The 19,837-nt window shown below is 40.7% G+C and overlaps 1 protein-coding gene across 2 annotated transcripts in view; it reads right to left on the bottom strand.

Moving 5' to 3' along the window:
• The window catches only part of TMEM132C (transmembrane protein 132C), a gene marked incomplete at both ends in the record, with an annotated part of 209,049 nt that overhangs the window by 91,684 nt on the left and 97,528 nt on the right, over positions 1-19,837 (bottom strand). For both annotated transcript variants that reach the window (XM_080628701.1, XM_080628702.1), the window contains one exon: positions 141-287. In XM_080628701.1, coding sequence (XP_080484827.1) covers positions 141-287 — 147 coding nt within the window. The remainder of the gene's footprint in view (positions 1-140; positions 288-19,837) is intronic.

Raw genomic sequence — 19,837 nt, 5'->3', positions numbered from 1 at the left:
TACCGTAAGTGTCTCCAGATTTCCAGGCTACAGTTTTAATGGCTATGAGTAGCGGTAATATGAGCCCTAAGTCTTTCAACCAATGAATGGTATCATGGATATAAATGAGCTTAATGTGCTGAGAATATGAGGTTTCATACCTGTTCCTTGAACTTGGTGCTATCCTTTGACAAATAACAGTTGTGGTCGAATGCTTTCCACCATTCCCCACCTCTTGTTTCACGTCCCACTGCCGGGGGTCACTTGTCTTTGCACTGAGAACATTTACACCTTTCTTCACCTTTGCCCTGTTGGAAACAGCAGTTGGAAAAAGTTTACAAGAGAGTCATTCAGGACCATGATCTTCTGACTCAAGATTCTTTTCTCTATTCTGGCAATAAGTTTTTCCAAAGAGAAACCCATCCCAACACAAAAGACTCAGGAAGGTTCTGTTCATCTGTATCAAGACAAACTTGTGCTACATCACTGCACAGAGGAATACTTCATTGCAGTTTTTTAAATAACCCATTTTTATCCCATATGATATCCTTCTGGATATCAGCGGACAGGTTGTTGCTCTTCTGCCTGGCAATTCCCTTTGAGGATTCCAAAGGCAATTTCCATTTGAAATCTCCGGCCTAGAGAGAATAGAGCTGTTGGTTAAGACAAGACTTTGTAACTTGGAGATGTTCTTATAGGATACAAACTTCTGCCGCTGTTAGTTGTTAAGCCTGTGCAAAAGTTATCAGGCATTATCTAGTGATGCTAATATTGCCAATGACATCAGCAGTAACTGAATGGAGGATTAATTACAGAGCACTTCCTTTATTAAGGAGCATTTGTATAAAGATCTCCCAGCAAAGAAGTTATTTGGGTACAGAATGCTTAACTGCTGATCTTCAGTTCTATTACAAAGTATCAGGAATAAGGAAGAGAGATACTTCTACAGCTTTTCTCTTCAAAAGACACTGAGGGACAAAATTCCACCACCCCACCAGTCACACAGGACCATGAGTATGGGGAGAAGGATGACAGTTAGGAGTACATGGCTATGTGAGTAGCTTGGCCTCAGCCTTGGATGGTGAAGGCAAAGGGCTGCTTAACTTCATACTGTCAGAGTACAGTTATCATGGCCTCTACCCAGCAGGAACTGGCTTCCCCATAGCAAAAATGCTAAAGCATGGTGAAAAATTGTATTCTTAAGAAGTACTTATGCAACACAAACTGTTAGTTATTGAGCAGATATCATCATCTTGTTAGATGTCGATATCTTCTTGACATTTATGAGGACTCAGCACTTAAGTTCCTTGTAAAAAACTGTCTTTTTGCATCTTTAGACACTAAAACACTTTAAAAATATAGTCATGAATGGTTGAGAGTTTTTGTCTTCTTGTTGCAGTTTTCCAACAGCGAGACAAAGCACAATTAGTGAAAGGCATTGAAAAAGAAAACATTTTTTTTCCTCAGTATAAAAGTAGAAGTGCTTAATTCTCTCATTTGTAACAGGAAACATCATGGAGCTTCACAGATTACTGTCTTGCTCCAGCAAAACCAGCACAAACCTGATGCCTCTCTAATGCTTTCAGTTGAATTACTCAGAAATGAAAATAGAAAAAGTAAAAGGAGAACCAAATCCATTACTGAAGGTTCATTAAAGCTTTAAGTTCCATTAAGTTTTCCTGCATATTACAGTTCAAATAAATGAACAATAAATAAGCATTTGAGTAATAAGGAAACACTACCACCCATCTTGGAATCTGGATAAATCCATCAGTATGTTTTTGGTAGTATGTATTTTAGGAGATGTTTGCATGTACGTTAGGATATACTGGAGAGAAGTAAAAACCGATCATTTAGGCACTTTATTCAGTTGTGCCTTGAGATGGGCTCTGAAATGTCATAACATCAGTCAAAATGAGGTTCCTCATGTTTGGATTTTCAACAGAATTACAACTTTGCCAGCAGCTGAAAACTGCTCTTTCACCATGTAGGTTGACACAGTCAATACCTGGGCTCCTGTTAATTAGGACAGACATTTTGCATAGCCAAGGTTAGCGGTAAAATACACTGCCAGAGGATGAATGACCACGGGTACAATGCCATTTTGTTAATTAACTACACTATGGGGCATTAAGTTGAGTGGTTTTCACATATGCCATTACATAAAGCCCATTAAAAGGAAAAAAATCCCTTCATCCCAGAGTAAAGTAGGTTATGTTTAGCGAGAAAAATCAATGTTGTGATTGCACTTAGCACTGGAATTAGGGTATGAACACCCAGAAGATTGAACTTCCTATATAAATATGCAGAAGCACAATTTGCAACTCTCCCTCTTAAAAGGGCATTGAGTTTTACGTAACAAGGTCAATGGATGCATTAGAATTAAGTCAGTACTGAGCCCCATACATTTTTAAATGCAGTCTGTACACACATGCTACAAATATTTTCACTTAAATTTTTATTTACTTGGTGTTTGAGTGCTAGCAAGGAAAAGTCTATTTAATTCTTTACCGAAGATTTGTTGACCTTGTTGTATGCTTGTGATTAAATATTAATTTTTTAAATCAATAGGGCCAACCTCATACATAAAAATTTGCAAGTTATATTACCTCGGTAAACCCGGAGCCTGAGGACCTGAAGGCCAAATTACTTGACAGCCTCCTGTATTTACTCACCTAATCAAGGCAGTATATATACATTTAACATGTTTGCTTAAGGGAAGCAGGTACGGTGACAATAAATGGAGATGACAAACAGCTGAAGTACTCCAGGTTTCCTTAGTGTGTGGTTCCCCACTCCAACTGGAAATTTTTCTCCTTTGCCATGTCTGCTTACTCACGAGCAGATGGCTGGCCTTGCACAAATGCTTTGCTGCACAGCTCTACAACCTGCAAGTACTCACTGGCCGTAATTTGTCAGCCTGGACATGAACCCAAAGTGGATTCAAAATCTTCCCCTCAAATGTTATTCTCAAAACTTATTGTATTTCCTGTGGGTGTCCCTAAATTGCCTCTGTCCCTTGAGCTATGTGCTCTCTGCGGTAGTAGTAACTAAATCACAGCCCCAAGTCCACCGCCCAGTAACAAAACCCATTTAAGAATCCTGCTAAGCAGGTCACCTACATATGCACAAAACCTAAGGGCAGCAGCAGCTCATTTATTTGAGTTTGATTGATTGTCTATGTGCTGAAAGTTAAGCACAGTTTTTGATCTTCTGACAAAAGCGGACCTTGCAATGGGAAGATGAAGGAGAGACCATCATTAAGAACGGCACAGAATGCCAGAGGTCAGCTTCAATCCCACACTAGATAGAGGACCCCATCTGAACAGGGTTTTGAAGCTTTATGAACACATGCTAGCCAGATCAGTGAATGACTTTCTTGCTTGAACTTCTAAGGTTATTAATTCATAACACAGGAAATCTCTGCCTCAGCTTTGCCTCCAAGTAACTGTCTCTATAAAACTCTCAAATGGAGAATTAAAACATTGTGCTGGCACGCAGAACAAGCAGCACCTCAAAGACATTACAGAAAGTGTCTCTAGCAGCACACCTAAAAATCATTACTTATTTTTTTCAAGACCAAGTAAAAACATTTAATTACACAATCTCACAGCACTCATAGCAAATGCATTTGTGTAAACGTGCAACTTTTAAGCAAATATTTCATTTGCAAATTGAAGCTTTCAGTTAAATACAAAGATTTCCACTTAGCACCTTATCTTCCTAACATGTCAAACTCAGAAATGATGCTTCTAATGAATACATTCTGATCAAGTATAGATGAAAATCTAGCTGTTCCATTTCACCATCCTCAAATTACAAGAAATCTCAGCAGTATTTAGACATAATACTACATAGCTGATAAAGACAGTAACTGAAATGCAATTGAATCAACAACAGCCAGAGGTGGAGATGTGATTTATGATTTCAGGAGCTCTAATTATAGTTTCCTATTTAAATTTAAATTTTAATCTTGCAAAACTGCTATGGCCATGGAAGGGTTCTGCTACCTGCAGCAGTGCTAGAGAGGAGGCAGACTGCTGAGGACTCCACACAGTTCTTCACATGCTCTATGATTTTGTTGATGTATGCTAAGCCTAGAGAGCATCACCTCTCTTATCCCACAGAAAGTCATCCTCAAAGCACTGATCCAAGCAGGGCTGCATTGCCTGGGTGTGCTGTGATACAGATAAGTAAACCACCAGCAAAGGAAGAATCTGAAGTTACAGGTAGGCTAACACCACATGAAGCTGATTAGGAGCCCCTGGCTTCTTCACTCCCTTTAGCCTGGCCCTAACACCAGCTGACTCACTGGCCAGCTAAGTTGGTAGCATTAATCAGTGAATGATTTAGCTGCCTTGAAGGCTCACAGCAAGATCAAATAAGCAGCAATGGCAGTGCCAGGGAAGCGCAGAAGCACAAAGTGAGGGATAGAAGGGGGACCTTCAGCAGTAGCAGGTACCTCCTATGTGGGGTTAGCAGTTGTCAAACCTACATAGCAGTGTGGGTAGACAAAGCTGCATTAAAGAATAAAAAGCTAAATTCCTACAATCGGTGAGCTCCATAATATCTGGAGTAGTTTTTCAGACACTAAACCTTCTGTTTCCTGTAAGACTGTTTTCAGAGGCTTATACTGAGCTCTGCATCTTCTGTGCTCCTCATAAATGCCATGCTATTGTCAGCAGGCTGGACTTTGATCTGAGAGCAGTCTGGTTTTAGATCAGTGACCACTGCTTTATACAGACCGGCTCTTCAGCTCACATCTGTTGTCCAAGCTGCTGTGCTGGGAGACTTTTCTTTAGGAAGCATTCAAAATGTAAATATTAGAGACAGATGTGGGCTCAGTCTCACCAGGGGATCAGCTCCTCTATAATGTAGTCCCCCGGTCACGCAAGCCGAGTGTGGGCATGCTGTCTCTCACCCTGCTGGGCAAGGGAAAGGATGCTCTTGCTAAATCCTCTGCATTTCCAAATGTAAATCCTTGTCTGTTTATATTTGTCAAGTTGGTTTTTCAACTTAACAAATACTGACCCCTTTTGGTCAGTCTTCTCTGGAGCCTCAATGTTTCCTGCAACTTCTCACTAATCCTCCCCTAGTTGCCCAGACTAGTAGAAGACCTTGACATTACTACTGTAAAGGTCACGTTGTCAGATATTACAGCCTCTCCTGGTGGCTGGTTTCTGGGCTGCACTTTACAGTAAGCCTCTAACCTTCCCGAGTTCTGCCAAAAAAATTTCAGCTTCTTCCTGCCATGATTTAAGTTCACTCCTTTCCTTCTTTGTTCCCAGAGTAAATCAGGAGATTAAAGCCAGCTGCAGGAACCCATAAAATCCAGGCAGGAGACTAACCACGGCAATTAAGCAAGATTTGTTTTATTAAGTAAATCTTTTTCCTTTCATCTTTCTATGTGAAATGAGTTGATAGATCTCAGCTCAGCTCTGAATGAACAGGGCAGACATCTGCCTGGCAAAACAATACTCATTAGAAGCCTCGTTGCTGGCCTTAGTTGAGAAGCCAAAAGCAGAACAGTAGAACATGACCTTGTTAGCCATGCTGACCTTTCAAACATGCTCCTTTAATTTGCAAAATACATGGACAGAGTAAGTGTGATTAAGCAGCTATGGGTCTGCTTAGGGAATATGGGGGATCAAGTATCAGCATGACTCTGTATATGCCCTCGGAGCTCTATTTGCCTTCATCCTACTCTAGCAGATTTCCACCACTGTGTTATGTGGCCACCTCTTTGCTACAGAGGTTTTCATTTACAAGCCATATGCACAGGTAAGCAGCAAAAGAGAGCCCTGTCTCAACTGGGAATTTAGGTACTAAATTTATTAGGTAATAAATCACTGCTGATAGTAGTATTTCAGATTTGGTTCCCATTAAGGTCAGCCCAAAGGGCCATTCATGGAAGCCTTTTGTTTTCTTTGATTTCTAGATTTACAACATGGGCTAACGATTAGTAAAAGTGAAGATCCTTCTCCTCAGAGCACACTTTTCTCCTTCAGGCATTTTCTTTCTCACAGAGTATCCAGAAAAGGCCCTCAGGAAACAGCTTTTGCAAAAAAGGATAAACCCCCTTTAAAATGTCCAAACAGCTCATCTGTAGCTATTTCGTCCTTACTCTTCACTCCTTCCCCTTTTCCTTTCATTTCTCAGCATGCTGATCTATTTGAAACAACTTTAAAAAATTGCCATGTCAAAACAAAAACAATTGAAGTATTTTCCCTTGAAAATGCAGAAACCAAATCCTCCAAAGCAGAACACTTAAGCTTCTGGAATATAGGTGTAATTCTGTGAGCAGCTGAGCCAGATTTCAGTATTTCTGAAACCTCCTCTGTCAGCTGAATTGGACTGAATTCAGCTTCCCTAAAACAGCATATTCTGGTGACTTTACTGTCCCTCAAAATTACATAAATTCCCTTCCATTGCCAGTGAGGAATTCTGGGATTCAAAATTGCACAGGAGCTGTTCTTTTGTAGTGTTTCTTGCATAACTGAAACTCCCTGAGACCCTAGGAAAATCAGCTGTCTTTCATTTCAATGGAATAGGTGCTTCGTATCCATTAGGAAGCTCTGAAGAGCTCAGCTGCAAGGCACAAGATGGATGCTGTCAGCTGGGTTTTGTTTACCTCTTAAAAGAAATCCAGTGTGCTTTAGGATGTTCCAGTCTGGTTTGGCCTGAATTCTGTGGTTAACTCTTTGTGAGCATTACAGTCCTCTGGAGGCGTCAGGTATTCCATTATATATTTGAAAAGAAAATGAGAGATGCTTTCTGTGAAGCTTGGATACCATTCTTCAGCCACAGAGATAGTAATTTTAATCTCCTAATATATCTCATGGCAAAGCTGCTTTCTCCAAGCACTGAATGTTAATAGCTAAGGGATTACAAGAAAGGCAGGAGGAATAAGAACTAAAAAATATATAAATAAAAGCAGGAGGGAACTACACAACACAGAGAATCTGGATTTGTCTTCCAGGCTGAGAGGAATCCTAATCTGAATTTACAACCTGCTAACATTCTGCCTTCAGCAAAGATAAACACTGTAAACTCCTGACGTTCACAGAAGCTGTCACAGTGCTGCTATTGCATTTAACTCCAGCTCATCCCGCTTTCAGAGAAACAGTCACATTCTGGCCCAGATATTACTGAGGGATTCTCAAATCCACTGGTTGGGTTGAGTATCTAAACCTGAAACAGGCTCACAGGAGCTCAAAACATAGCTCTTGCAATGGCCACCAGAAACTCTACTTGCCCTCTGCTCTGGGTAATTGCATTTATGGGACCACTTAGGTGCCAAACCCACTGCTATCAAGCTCAAATTATCAGAAGAGTTAGAAGATAGGAGACAAGATGTCCCAGGGTAGCAAACACCAAAATCATGTGCCAAATAACTCCAGTTGAGCTTACACCTTCCTTCTCTTAACATAGTTTCAAGAATTCCATTGGACACAGCAGTTGTTGCCAACTCCTACAACTTTACATGAAGTATTGCAGGGTTTAGATATTTTTTTGTTAAGCCTTTCATAATTTGAAATTCAAAGTAACCAAAGATCCATCTCAAGGACTCTGCAAGGAACTTAAAAGAAGTTGATCCATAATCACATCTAGGTAAAGTCCTTGAAAAGTCTTTGCTACAAGATCAGTATCTGAGTGTACTCTCATTCCTAGATTCCTCATATGAGGAAACATTAGACACCACACTGTCTGCTTTGCTGTCTGTTGAGAAGTGAGTTGGAATAAGCATTTGTCTCACACCAACACATGCTTGCAGAGAGAGGCATAAGAGAGAGACAGCGATGGGTGTTGAGTAAACAAAAAACCTACCAGGGTGAATCCAGAGCGTAGATTCAGCTGCACATGCTAAATACAAGCTGATCACCTCCACAGATCTATTTTATAGGACCAGAGACACTTTTTAGATAAGTAAATGCTTTGAGATTATATTCCCTACTACTTGCAGTTTCTATTCTTAAAAAGAAGAAATCTCTAAGCTGCATTTTTGTGACATTCCCCCAACTGGCAGAGCAGTAGCAGTGCTGAGGAAAACGCTTACTGTTTGCAGTGGTTATTAGGATTATTACCTAGACCCCAAGCAACGTTCTGAAGTAATCTTCCTGTGCAGTTCCTTTGTGGTTTTAATCCCATCCGCACCCCCCCTTCAGCAGCTGTCATGAACATAATTTTGCCATATGAGAGTTGTGTTTCCTTTCCCCTTACAGAAATATAATACTGCTGAGATCAATTGCTAGAAAAAGGAAGGGGCAAACGCCATTAAAGCATCAAGAGAGAAGCCATTCAGTCAAATAATTGTTTCAAATGTTACATACTACAGTAGGTATTTGTACGAGCGATGAAAGAAAAGACTGATTATCAGGTGGTTCATCCCAAAGATGCATCACTGACTGCTGTACTCTAATTAGTCTAACTTAAGTTGACTCAAGGATGGAGCATGTTACAATTTTCCTGGAGAGAGCTCCTTTCAGACAGTTGGGAGCTTGCTGACCATGTGGGTACTATAACAGCATGTGCTTCCATTCATTTAGATGAGCTTCCTCTCCCTCTGTCTTTGAAGCATGGAGCAGCACTGAACAGGGCAATGTTTTAGCACAGAGTGCCAAAACTGTAATCAACAAAGCAGAAAGACAGCTAAGAAAGATAACTGTAGAATAAAATAGGAATTATGGCAACATGATTCCTTTATGTCCCTCATACTGTGACTCCAATGTTTGGTAAAGATTCTTGCTTTGCTCACCATGATCCTCACACTTTTATTTAGTCATTTTGAGGCACATTAACACTGCTGCTATTCTTGACTTTGTTTCAGAGCAAGCACACCTTGTGTCATAATCTGCATGCAAGAGTGTTATAGAAATGCTACAAAGATGGTCTAGGGGGATACAGCAGACAGAACTGCTAGCTTTTATGTTTGAATTGAGTCTTAATCTAGTAAATGCTGGCAGTGATCTGTACTACAGCTTCCAAATCGGGTTCTTTCATGCTTTAAGTGTACCCAGCAATAGCACAAATCTTTGTGCCCTGAGGCAGGTGCTGGTAGTTTGTGGATTTAGGTAGAGATCTGAAGCCCCTGAGACTTCAGTAAGTCAGCAAAAACACTCCTGCTGACCTCAAGGGCCTTGGATGAGATGCATGAAACACACATGGGTTTCCATGGGGTCACCACCTGGCCTGCCGGAGCCGGTGGGCACTGTCAGCAGGCAGGGCATGTGGTGGAACCTCCCGTGGCTCAGGAGTGAGAAAGCAAAGCTAATAAATTACAGATGGGATGCGGCTCAGGGACTTGGGGTTATGTAAAAAACCGCTCTCATCCTCCTGACACTTCTTTCGTAATTTAAACAAATACTTGTAATTTTGTCCAGAAGTGACTGAACAGAGACACAGATATCATTTCCTATTTATTAAGAAATACCTCAAAAACTGGTGGTTTTACCTTGTATGTACGTGTATACACTTGTCCACAGATACACAGATAAAACTTGTCCACACACACAAGGTTTTCTTATTTCTCTCCACTTGATTTTTTCCATGTGTGTCCCTCCACATTTACTTTCTCTTGGCTTTCAATACCTCTGCATCTCCTCTTGTAATACTCCTGTTTCACTTCTCTCACATCTATTTTCACCTTCCTCTTTCATTTAGAAATGTGAGTCACCACTGAGTTCCAGTTCTAATTCCAACCCATCTATATCCTTGCTGTCCTTTAGCAGGATTGAAAGGACACCCTGAATCCATTCCTAGATCTTCAGCTTCTCACTTGTCTGACCTTGTTTTGCAGTGATGCCACACGACAGTGCAAAGGCTTCCATTTTATTTTGTTCTCCAAAAGAAACAATAAGGCCAAAAAATGATGCAGTTTTCAATAAGCTGGACTCATGGCCAGATGATATCTGAGGCTGCCAGATGATAAAAACTCAAGACAATGAGGGGTCCTCTTTAGACTGGGAAGTTTTCATGTCCAAAAGCATTTGCTGAGTTAAATAAGTAATTTCTCTCATCCCCTAAACAATTCCTTATTGGAGAAACAATGTCTCCATCGTGTGATTACACCTCTCTCAGTTACCTGCTCCTTCCTTACGTCCTTCAGGATGCCTTGTTTCTGGCTTTGGGATACACTGACAGAAAGCTGACTTGTCTTGGCTGGATCTAGATAGCCTTGACTAATGTATCTCAACAAAGGGAGCCCCTTAAAGTCTTTCCACATTAGGTAAGTGGTGTCCAATTCCTGTTCTAGGAAACCAGGAATAAATATCAACTGTAAGAGAAATGAGCCTCAACAGCTGTAGGACTGTTACACCAAAGGATTAGGTATAAGAGCTAGGACAGCAATTCATTTGGAAGTTGCTTTCGCTTTTGTCTGGTTTGTCTTACTCCAAGTATCTGATTGTAACAGCAATTACTGCCGCAGAGCATCTCAAACAACTTCTCCTTCTCTGCCCACACAGGGCTGTCAAAGCATCTTTAATACTAATGACAGCCTATCAAAGAAAGGGTCTTTCCTATAGAAACGTTCAAGAAAGAAAGGGAATAACAACTGCAATCAAAATAAAGTGTGACTTGACACTTTTTTAAACAAGAAACTCTTTGCCCTTTTCAAAAGGCTGAAAAGTTTTTGCATGGAGATGGGGTTGCCTTAGGAGTGAGCAGGCAGATGTCCATGCATTAGAAATCACAAGCCTTCCCTTCACTGCTGTACAGTTGCAGGACCAAGTTTTTATACCTTTAATTTCCCAGGTCTGGATTAGGTCATTGATATTATCTCAACAACCATTGTTGGACATGCCCACGGGCAACAGTTCCCTTGGGCTATCATCAGCCATTTCAAAAGGACCTTTTAAGGACCCTTTTGAGGCTGAGCCTGCTCTTGAAGCCATAATGAACAGAGTGAAGTCTCAAGAGGTCAACAAACTGCTGAGCTCCTTTGACATATTGCAGGAATCAGTGGGAAGATTCTGGGATGTATCAAAAGAAAACCAGCTGTCGGTGAAAGCCAGGGGCAACAGCGTATTCCTGGATGCACATATTAAGGTCATTATACACTTCAAACACAAAAAACCACCCACGAGATAAAATAGATCAATACATCCGTAACTCTCATTGTGCTTATTCCTTCTCTTGGTGAGGATTACAAACCAGAATAAGTCACATTCCCTTTATCATCTCCTGAGGAGTCTTTTCCTTTCTTTTCGATGACTCTCCCCAAAAGTCATTTCAATTTATCCAAATGCAGCCAGTTACTGACTGCAGGGATGAAAATCATTTTGTTTCAGCTTGATGCAGCAGAAACACACTAGACCTAAATAGCATATGACAGGGCACAACACAACCACCTGATTAAGGACTGCATAGGCTTCAGCAGCAGCAAAGGATTCGCTTGAAGAAAATGCTGAAGCAGCTACTCCCAACACTGTCTGTATCAGACTAACAACATTTCAACTGAAACACTGGGTAAACAAGCACATGCACGGATAGGTGAATACACACAGAGCATCCCCTGTGATCAGACTTTAGTGCTGCTACAGAACCTCAATCTTAACTTCTTCAACCTCCTGTGCATATTCTGTTTATAGCTAAAGCCATCTGTGGAAACAAGAGTCTTATCTGGAGAAAAGGTTGGAAATGTCATGAGTACATTATAGTGGTTCAAACAGCAGTCACTGAACATAAAGAGCACTAATACATATCATTATACACCCTCATGCTGCTCCCTTCTAATCTGGGGCACTTGATTCACAGCTTTAAGATGCTCAGAACTGGCAAAGTTGCTGCACATTCTTTTTTGGGGCGAAAGATCAGAGAAAAGCAGTGTGGGCTTGCAGTGATTGTCCACTCCATTTCTATGCTATTCTGCCAAATATGTCTAGAAGCAGGTGAGGAAAGACTTGGCCTACAGGTCTCCTCTTGTTATAGTAACAACAAGCCTGTTGTAAAGGATGTTTTAGCACTGGCCTCTGTCTACCAGAAAGCTCAGCAGCCATAGAAGATGGTGTTACTGGATTTGCACATTTTGTATGCCAGCCTAGGTAACGCCTTCACAATCTTCTGCCCATCTCCTATGCCATTCACTTCCTTCTTTGAAAGGCCTTCGATAAAACCACTAAGAGTTATAGGATGTACAACCACCACGGATATAGAGAAATGACAAGTACAAAGAAAGGAATATGAATAATATACAGAAGAGGCCATTATTCTGTGTGCTGAGGGAAAGTGTTTCTGCTCCTTAAAAAAGGAAAGATTTATCTTCCCCTGGATCAGAGGTGACAAAGCTAGAATGTTAATGCTAGAAAAACACAGGGAGGGCAGGAAGAAGGCTGCCAGCAATTTTGCTTTGATTTCATCAGCCGGTCATGCAATTATACATTCACTTTTTTGTGAGCAGCAGACACTTTCACACTTGGGGTATCCCAGGGGACAAACAAATTGCTAAGTCTCACAGACCTTACTACAGAACTCCAGACTTATTTCAGTCAAGCAAGACATGAGTGTTCTCGATCTCCTGTCCTTTAGGCCTGACACAGCTCATGTTATTGACTTTAAAGGGCACCAGATTGGTCATCAAGTACTAAGTCTTCCCTCAGGACTGAAGTTTCATGCAGACATAATTCAGGGCCAGCTCTGATTCTACCTTGCTGTGGATGATAATCAGGTCAGGCCTTTAGTACATAAGCTCCCTTAAAATTATAGTACCTTGTCTCTATATATCATTAGGTCATCTACTCCGCTGCTCCAGTCCATATGTGCCTGTGAACATGCAGCTTGGGACCTTACTAGCACTCAGCAATGTCTGCTATGTCAGAAGCCATCACATAAATGCAATTATAATAATTCCATACAAAGCTATCTTGTATACACCACTATATGCTCTGCTTTAATGCTCACAGTGCCAAGTTTAATGTAAATGCAAGCATGTTAGTGTGAGGATACTTTCAGCAAACACAGACATGATAAGGAAACTCAAATGAGAGTGGAGATCGGACCATATCATTATCCTTAGCAGGAATAGCAGCCTCAGAAGAAAAGCTAAAAGCTCTGCTATGCTGTCATACTAATGCACTATTAGGGAGTTTGTACCCCAAATGGGTTTGTTAAAGGGACAAATCACACCATAAATTGCTGGATGACCCCTGATTTTGGATCAAACTACTTGAGGTCCAAGTATCACCTTGGACCTCAGCACATGGAGTTCAAAATCTATCACAATTCCATAAACCTGTTGTTTCTGTCACTGGCAGGGAAAGCAGGAGCTAATTTTCAGCATGGAGAACCACCAGCCTGAATAAATATTAACAGTACAACTGCATTATATGGAGCAAAGCTGCCATGCAGTTAATATGCAGAAAGCGTGCCAGCCTTGCAATGAAACAATATTGCTATGTTGTAATCCTGAACTAGCCACAGCAGTGTGCTGGTCCACAAGATCATTTGTGACTTCATTTTATGGCATATGCTGGGAGGCCATTTTCCGCCTTTTTATGATATTTTAAGGCCATTTTTTCACCATATAAAAAGTAGCAAAAGAAAATGAGACAGACTATTTCAAATGTTTAATTATTGTTACTGAAAAGCAGCAATGGAAAGTAGCTGAAAAATATCTCCAAATTAATAGTGGAGTAAGTACTTAAATTGGACATGTAAATTTAGGATATCCTCCCTAGCACCAAATAGATGTATCTGTGATACAGGGCTGGACTGCAAGATTGGCTTCTTCATCAGCCAGCTGAAATACAGACACTAAAGTATGCTTTCAGTTGTCATCTAATTTAGTCTTTCATTAGCAATCTGCTCTTCCAATCTAACTTCACTAATTTTTTAGAACCTTTGCCCTCCTAATCCTATTACATTGGTGATTTTAAAACAGATTTTGCAGCACGTAATGCAGAAAACACTCCCTACTCCTGCCACCTGCTTCTCCTCCTTCTTTCCCCATCAAAATGATGACTTTCCACAGTGACCCCAAAAAAACTCTCCAGTACTTTGGAATGTCTTTGAAAGCAGATGCTTATTTTTGCCTTTTTGTACAGCCCTTCTAGATGGAATTTCCCAGCCTCTGTTTGCAAGGGTGGCATTTGAAAGACCAATGACCTATCTTTTATTTTTCATTTATACCTCTGCTACACCCAAAGCTTAAGGCCTCAGGATGAATGTATCTTCCTCAGATCCTCTATTGGCTAATGATGATTGTCTAAAGCTTGTGGTAAAAACAAGGACTGCGAGTCAGCAGTAGCAATACCAAGGGTAATGTGAGGATCACAAAGGCAATAAATCCATCATGTGAATGGTACTGGAAGATTTACTTTTTAGGGACAAGGCAGAGAATTGAGAACTGGGAGGTTATGAAATCACTGCTGGATGAGAGAGGGGTTTAAAGGAACAAAATAGTTGTATTTCTACATTTCTATTAGAACTTTTACAAATGGAGGTGAATGAGGGAAAAAACACAGGGAAATAGTGGCAATAAGTTTCCCAGAGCTGAATATTCATAGTATATTATTAGGATTTTTCCTCTATAAACATGTTAAATGATGCTTCGTAGCTGCAGAAATGATGTGAACCTTACAAAAATATGAAGGCACCTTGCAGAGGTGGAACAAAGCGTGTGAGCTGATCTGTGCCTTCCGCATTGTGATTTCCATACGAGAATGAAAAGTCTGCTTTCAGAGCCAAGGCTAAGGCCTACGGGCTCACAGCCTGAAAAAATAACACCACCTTTTCATTTGTAATCTGAACAAATTTAATGTAGGAGCTATTGATGGAAAATGAACTTGGAACCTCACATTTCTATTTTTTCCAGGGTAGAACTGCACTTTAAGTCACAGGCTTTATTAATAGAATAAGTGCATTTGTTTCTTGCAGGCCTGAAAAATAAAGCACTGAGAAGTAACATATGGAATATGCCTTGGGCGAGAAATTTTCTTCTGGTATTGCTGTTTTTCTAATAAAACTGAAATCATGGCATGAGTGCACATGTTCCTGTAAAGTGTTTCACAGGGGCTGGCCTAAAATAGAGGCACCCAAAAACCACAGACATCTTTTATGATATTGCTAATCTCAACTGTTCAAAACACAATGATCTGAGATCCCCAAGCCCATGAGATGGTCATGGGCTATATGAGATGGTTAGTGTATATCAATATATAAAGGGGGAGTGTCATGAGGATGGAGCCAGGCTCTTCTCAGTGGCAAACAATGATAGGACAAGGGGTAATGGGTATAAACTGGAACACAAGAGGTTCCACTTAAACTTGAGAAGAAACTTCTTCTCAGTGAGGGTAACAGAACACTGGAACAGGCTGCCCAGGGAGGTTGTGGAGTCTCCTTCTCTGGAGACATTCAAAACCCGCCTGGACACATTCCTATGTAACCTTATCTAAGTGTTCCTGCTCTGGCAGGGGGATAGGACTAGATGATCTTTTGAGGTCCCTTCCAATCTCTAACATACTGTGATACTGTGATACTGTGTGAGATGTGGAGTGCTTTTGATTTCCCTCCAAGTTTTCCACTTTTGAGGCTGATCTTCAAGTCAGGTTCTTGGGGAAATTTTTCTGAGTTTCCTCTGTAAATATAAGTTTCCTCTGTAAATATAAGTGCTCAAACCTTCATTTTATAATGGGAAGATGCAATCCTCCTGCTATCCCACAACTGTAGCAAGGGATACTCCTATAAAAATAATCACTGAAATTGAACTCCTTAGGAAATTGTGCAAATTAGCAACATTGATGCCAAAAATCATGGTGGGTGCAGACTCAGAAAGCTACAAATTCAGCTGAGCTTGTTTCCAGGTGCATTAGTCTGGTCCTTTGGCTATTATCGCTGCATAGAGAAGCGGACCCCAGCCTAGACATACACATCTCAGCCTGTATCAATTTAAAGCATCCCACTAGTGCCTCTTAGGCCTTTGAACCTTTGGTCTAAGATTCAAAGATACAGAGTTATTGGTATCTCTTCTGCTTTAGGCAGTTCTCTGCCTTCATTCTCCTCATGTTCCTAAAGGTAGAGTTTCACTACCTGACCTCAGAGCTGCGTTGCAGTCTTTCAGTCAGTATTAGTAAAGAGCTTTAAGGCAGAGGAGTGATAAGCCCTATAAGCACAAGGACTACAGAAGAGCATCAGGCAAAGAGATTACCTTTACTTTGGAACATCTCTGATGCTAGGTCCTGGACAAGTGCTGTGGTTTAAATCCAGCCATGCAGCACTCACACTCACTCCCCCCCCTTCCTCCCCACATTCCCGGGGGAAGTGAGTGTGAGTGCTGCGTGGCTGAGTTTAAACCACGACAACAAGCAACATGGTTGTCTTATGCTCAGTAAAAATGCATGTTCTTCTATTCTTGTCCCAGTATATAGCTAAGTCTAAAACTGAACAACCTGGAAAAAAATTATTCCAGTAGGAAATGTGTGACAGTCAAGAGGGCTCTTCCTCTTGAAACCAGCCGGACAATGGGTCTGCCTGGTTAAAAAAATGCCCAAGCAAACCATTTAACTTCCATTGAGTCTATTTCGATTTCAAACTCACAATGTCAACAGTTGCAAGGGAAAGTGCTTTCTGGTTTCTTGTTTCACACTTACGGAGGGGCTAATTGAAAGGCTAGGCAGGGAGAGGACTGGGAGTCTCTGAAATGGTGTAGAACAGGAATGTTTTGCAACAATCTGACAAAACATCAAACCACTTAGAACCGCAGTGCACATCATCAGCTCTTGTTTCAGGTCTTTACACACAGCGATGCACAGGCCCTAGAATTGCAACATCCACTCTGGACAGAGAGTTATTCCTAGGTACACTGTTGCATTGATACATAAGTTCAGTTGTCAATGTCGGAAAACATGCATAAAAATGTACTGAGCAGAGACAGAAAAGACAGCAGTTTGGAACTGTTCAGCCCCCAGGAAAGAAAGGAGGTTTCATGAAGAAACACCAGATATAATACACTGTCATGTTTATGATAGTTAAGAGAATGCCATCTAGCACCAATAAAATCCAAGCATTATCCAACACCAAGAAAGAATACTTGTCTGTGCCGATGCATAATCTGCAAGAGAACAATTTAACTACTGAGCAAAAAAGCTGGAATGGAAGTTTTGCCCCTCCAGGTTTTCAAACTCCTGGATCTAATAAAATAGACAAAAGTGGGTTTTTTGCTTCCTTTTCATTGGTTCTAATAAAATATAGAAAAGTGCTTCTCCTCCCCCCCCATCTTTATACTATTAGCATGAGGTTCCTCAGGAAATACCTAACCTATTTGATGATTCCCATGTACTACTAAGCACCAGGAGGTCGAGTTTATACCATATGTGTATGTGGTGGTACCTTATGGAGAATAGTTAGCATCAGCAAACAAGTCTTGTGTACTGCAAAGTACAAAAACATTCTGTAAGTGTTTTGGCAGTAAAATACGCTTTGCATAAGCTCCAGATTCCAGGGGTACATACCACTACCTGGAAGAGCATATGCAGTTCTTTTGAATCTGAAGCAGAAATGTAACTAATTAAATGGAGGAGTTGAAGAAGAACAAACTTTAACAAGCCCAGTTGCGATTAATGTCCTGTTCTCTACTGAGAATTTAGGTAATGAATCTGATTTTACACTTCATGTTTTCAACAGTATCTGCAGAGATAAAGTAATGGAATGTCCATTACCCTGGTGTAGGATTGACATATTTTCATAAAATGCTTTGTGATTGCATAAATAGCATGGGACAAGCAAAAATCAAGACCATGTAGCATGTATAAAATGTCCATAGACACCTCATTTTTTTCTATTCAGCAGGAAGCAGCAATGCAAGCAAAGAACTGGAGGGTATATTAAAAGGCATTTGTGCATTTCAGCATTTTTGCTTTACCTGGAGGTGCTTGATAAATCCAATGGATATAAATAAAAAGGAGAGGGAATGGAGTACAGGCAATCCTTGGTGCTGATGCTGACTTTTCATTGCTAAGGTTCTAAATTCAAATATGGTCCGTATTAATATTATTTATAGCTGATTATCAAAGGTGTAGCACTTGCAGGCAGGAAAAGTAGTTTTGTTTATGATCCAAGACATGCTAACACTGTTTCGTAGAGGGCAGGCAGCTCAGAAAGGCTCAATGACTTACCCAAGGTCACACACTGACTAAATAGAAAATAAAGGAACAGAACACCTAACACCTGATTTCCTATCACATGCTGTCTTCACACCATGAAATCTAATGTTATCAAGTGACTGGCTTGTATATTTGAGTTGGGAGTCTGTCCACTTACAGCAGGAAACATCTCCTGTTTATTGGACTCTCCAAGCAAAGGTCAAAGAGCAAATGAATGACAGAGTTAAAGCAAGACCATTCCACTTCAGCTATGAAATGCCTGGGTGAGATACTGTTGATTAAACTTAAAGCTTTCCTTCATCACACTCCGCAGCCATGTAAACAGATAAAAGATTCCAGGTCAGAGGCATTTCCCAAACCAGTTGTGCAATCCCAGACACAAACAAACAGTGAAAGCTGAGCTTTGTGATAGCTCTATCAGTCCAGAATACTTACCTGGGCTTTGGTTACAAGTGATACTGCCATGGTAATTCTCTCTCTCATTCTGCAAGTAACTCTATGAAACTGTCAAGTCCTTCATGGCACCTGCAGCAACTTTTATAAGATGGAAATTAAAATTTTCTAGCATGTCAACATCAAATACATTGTGAATGTAGCTGGAAGATGTGGCATTTCCAAAAGAAGCTTTAGAAATTGTGCAATCATTTCACCTCCCCATTTCAGAATAGGATAAGTACAGAATTGCTCTAGAATAAGCCCAGCTTGTTTTAGAGGAGACTTTAACTCACCTAGAGTGGAAATTCATTCCCCTACACACCACCAGCCTGAAGCCTATTCACCATTTAAGTCTTCAAAATAGGATTAGGGGATTTAAGTGGCACAGAAGCTTTACATTTTCCATCTAGTTCCTTAATGAATTTTCGTATTAATGGAGTGAGAATTACAGCCAAGCATATAACTTTCTCAACAGGGCTGTGCCAAGCCTCTGCAGCAGACAGTTCTAACCACAGAGAATGCATAACCTCCCCAATGTTGAGCAGCAAAATGTTTGCTTTTGTGCTCAGAGAGGGTATGAACTCAGATACCCAGAAGTGAAAACTAAGTGATGAGTTTTTCCTACCTTTTTGCTATTATAAGGGATTCTTCAGCTAGCTGTGTTTGAGTCGGTACTCAAAGCAGTCTTGACTATTTTACTACATACTATCTTTTAAATATATCTTAGAAGCAGTTCTTGACAGTCTCAGCAGCCCACATCATATAAACAAAGCCTTTTAAGAGCGAGAAATGAACAGCCCACATTAATTAGCAGCTATTTACTCCTTTTAATAAGCAGACACATAAAAATGAAAACTCGAAGTCACCCCATCATCACAAACCATGGTAAAGTCAGATATTCAGCTACACAAAAGTTTCCGAACTACATTTCTTGGCGCTTCATGCACGCATGTAGGCGGACTTTTATCTAAGGATATGAACACAGTGTACAAGCATTAGCTAATTAGATTTCTTGCAACTACTGTAATATCAGAAGCCTTTAGAAGAAAGATAAAGGTGGGGTTAAACCACAGACGCAGGTCTCCTGAGACCTGCATATCAAATGGAGCTCTACCAGAGGCTGCTCACACAACTGCTGGACTTCTGTGTTACCAGCTCCAACACAGCATTTTTTCCAGCTTTCATCAAAAGTTTTTGTTCTGCAGCATTATAAGCCCAGAGGCATCAGTCACAATCAGCACACTAAGCAGGTAGGAGGAGAAATTTCTACCTGCACATTAAGGTGGTAAGGCCAAAAGACAGAGTGCTGTGCCACGACCAGAGAGATG

The sequence above is a fragment of the Psittacula echo genome (genome assembly GCF_963264785.1).
Source record: "Psittacula echo genome assembly, chromosome: 13".
NCBI classification, from domain to species: domain Eukaryota; kingdom Metazoa; phylum Chordata; class Aves; order Psittaciformes; family Psittacidae; genus Psittacula; species Psittacula echo.
The sequence above is the reverse complement of the archived record's forward strand: the minus strand, read 5'-3'. Positions and strand labels throughout refer to the sequence as shown.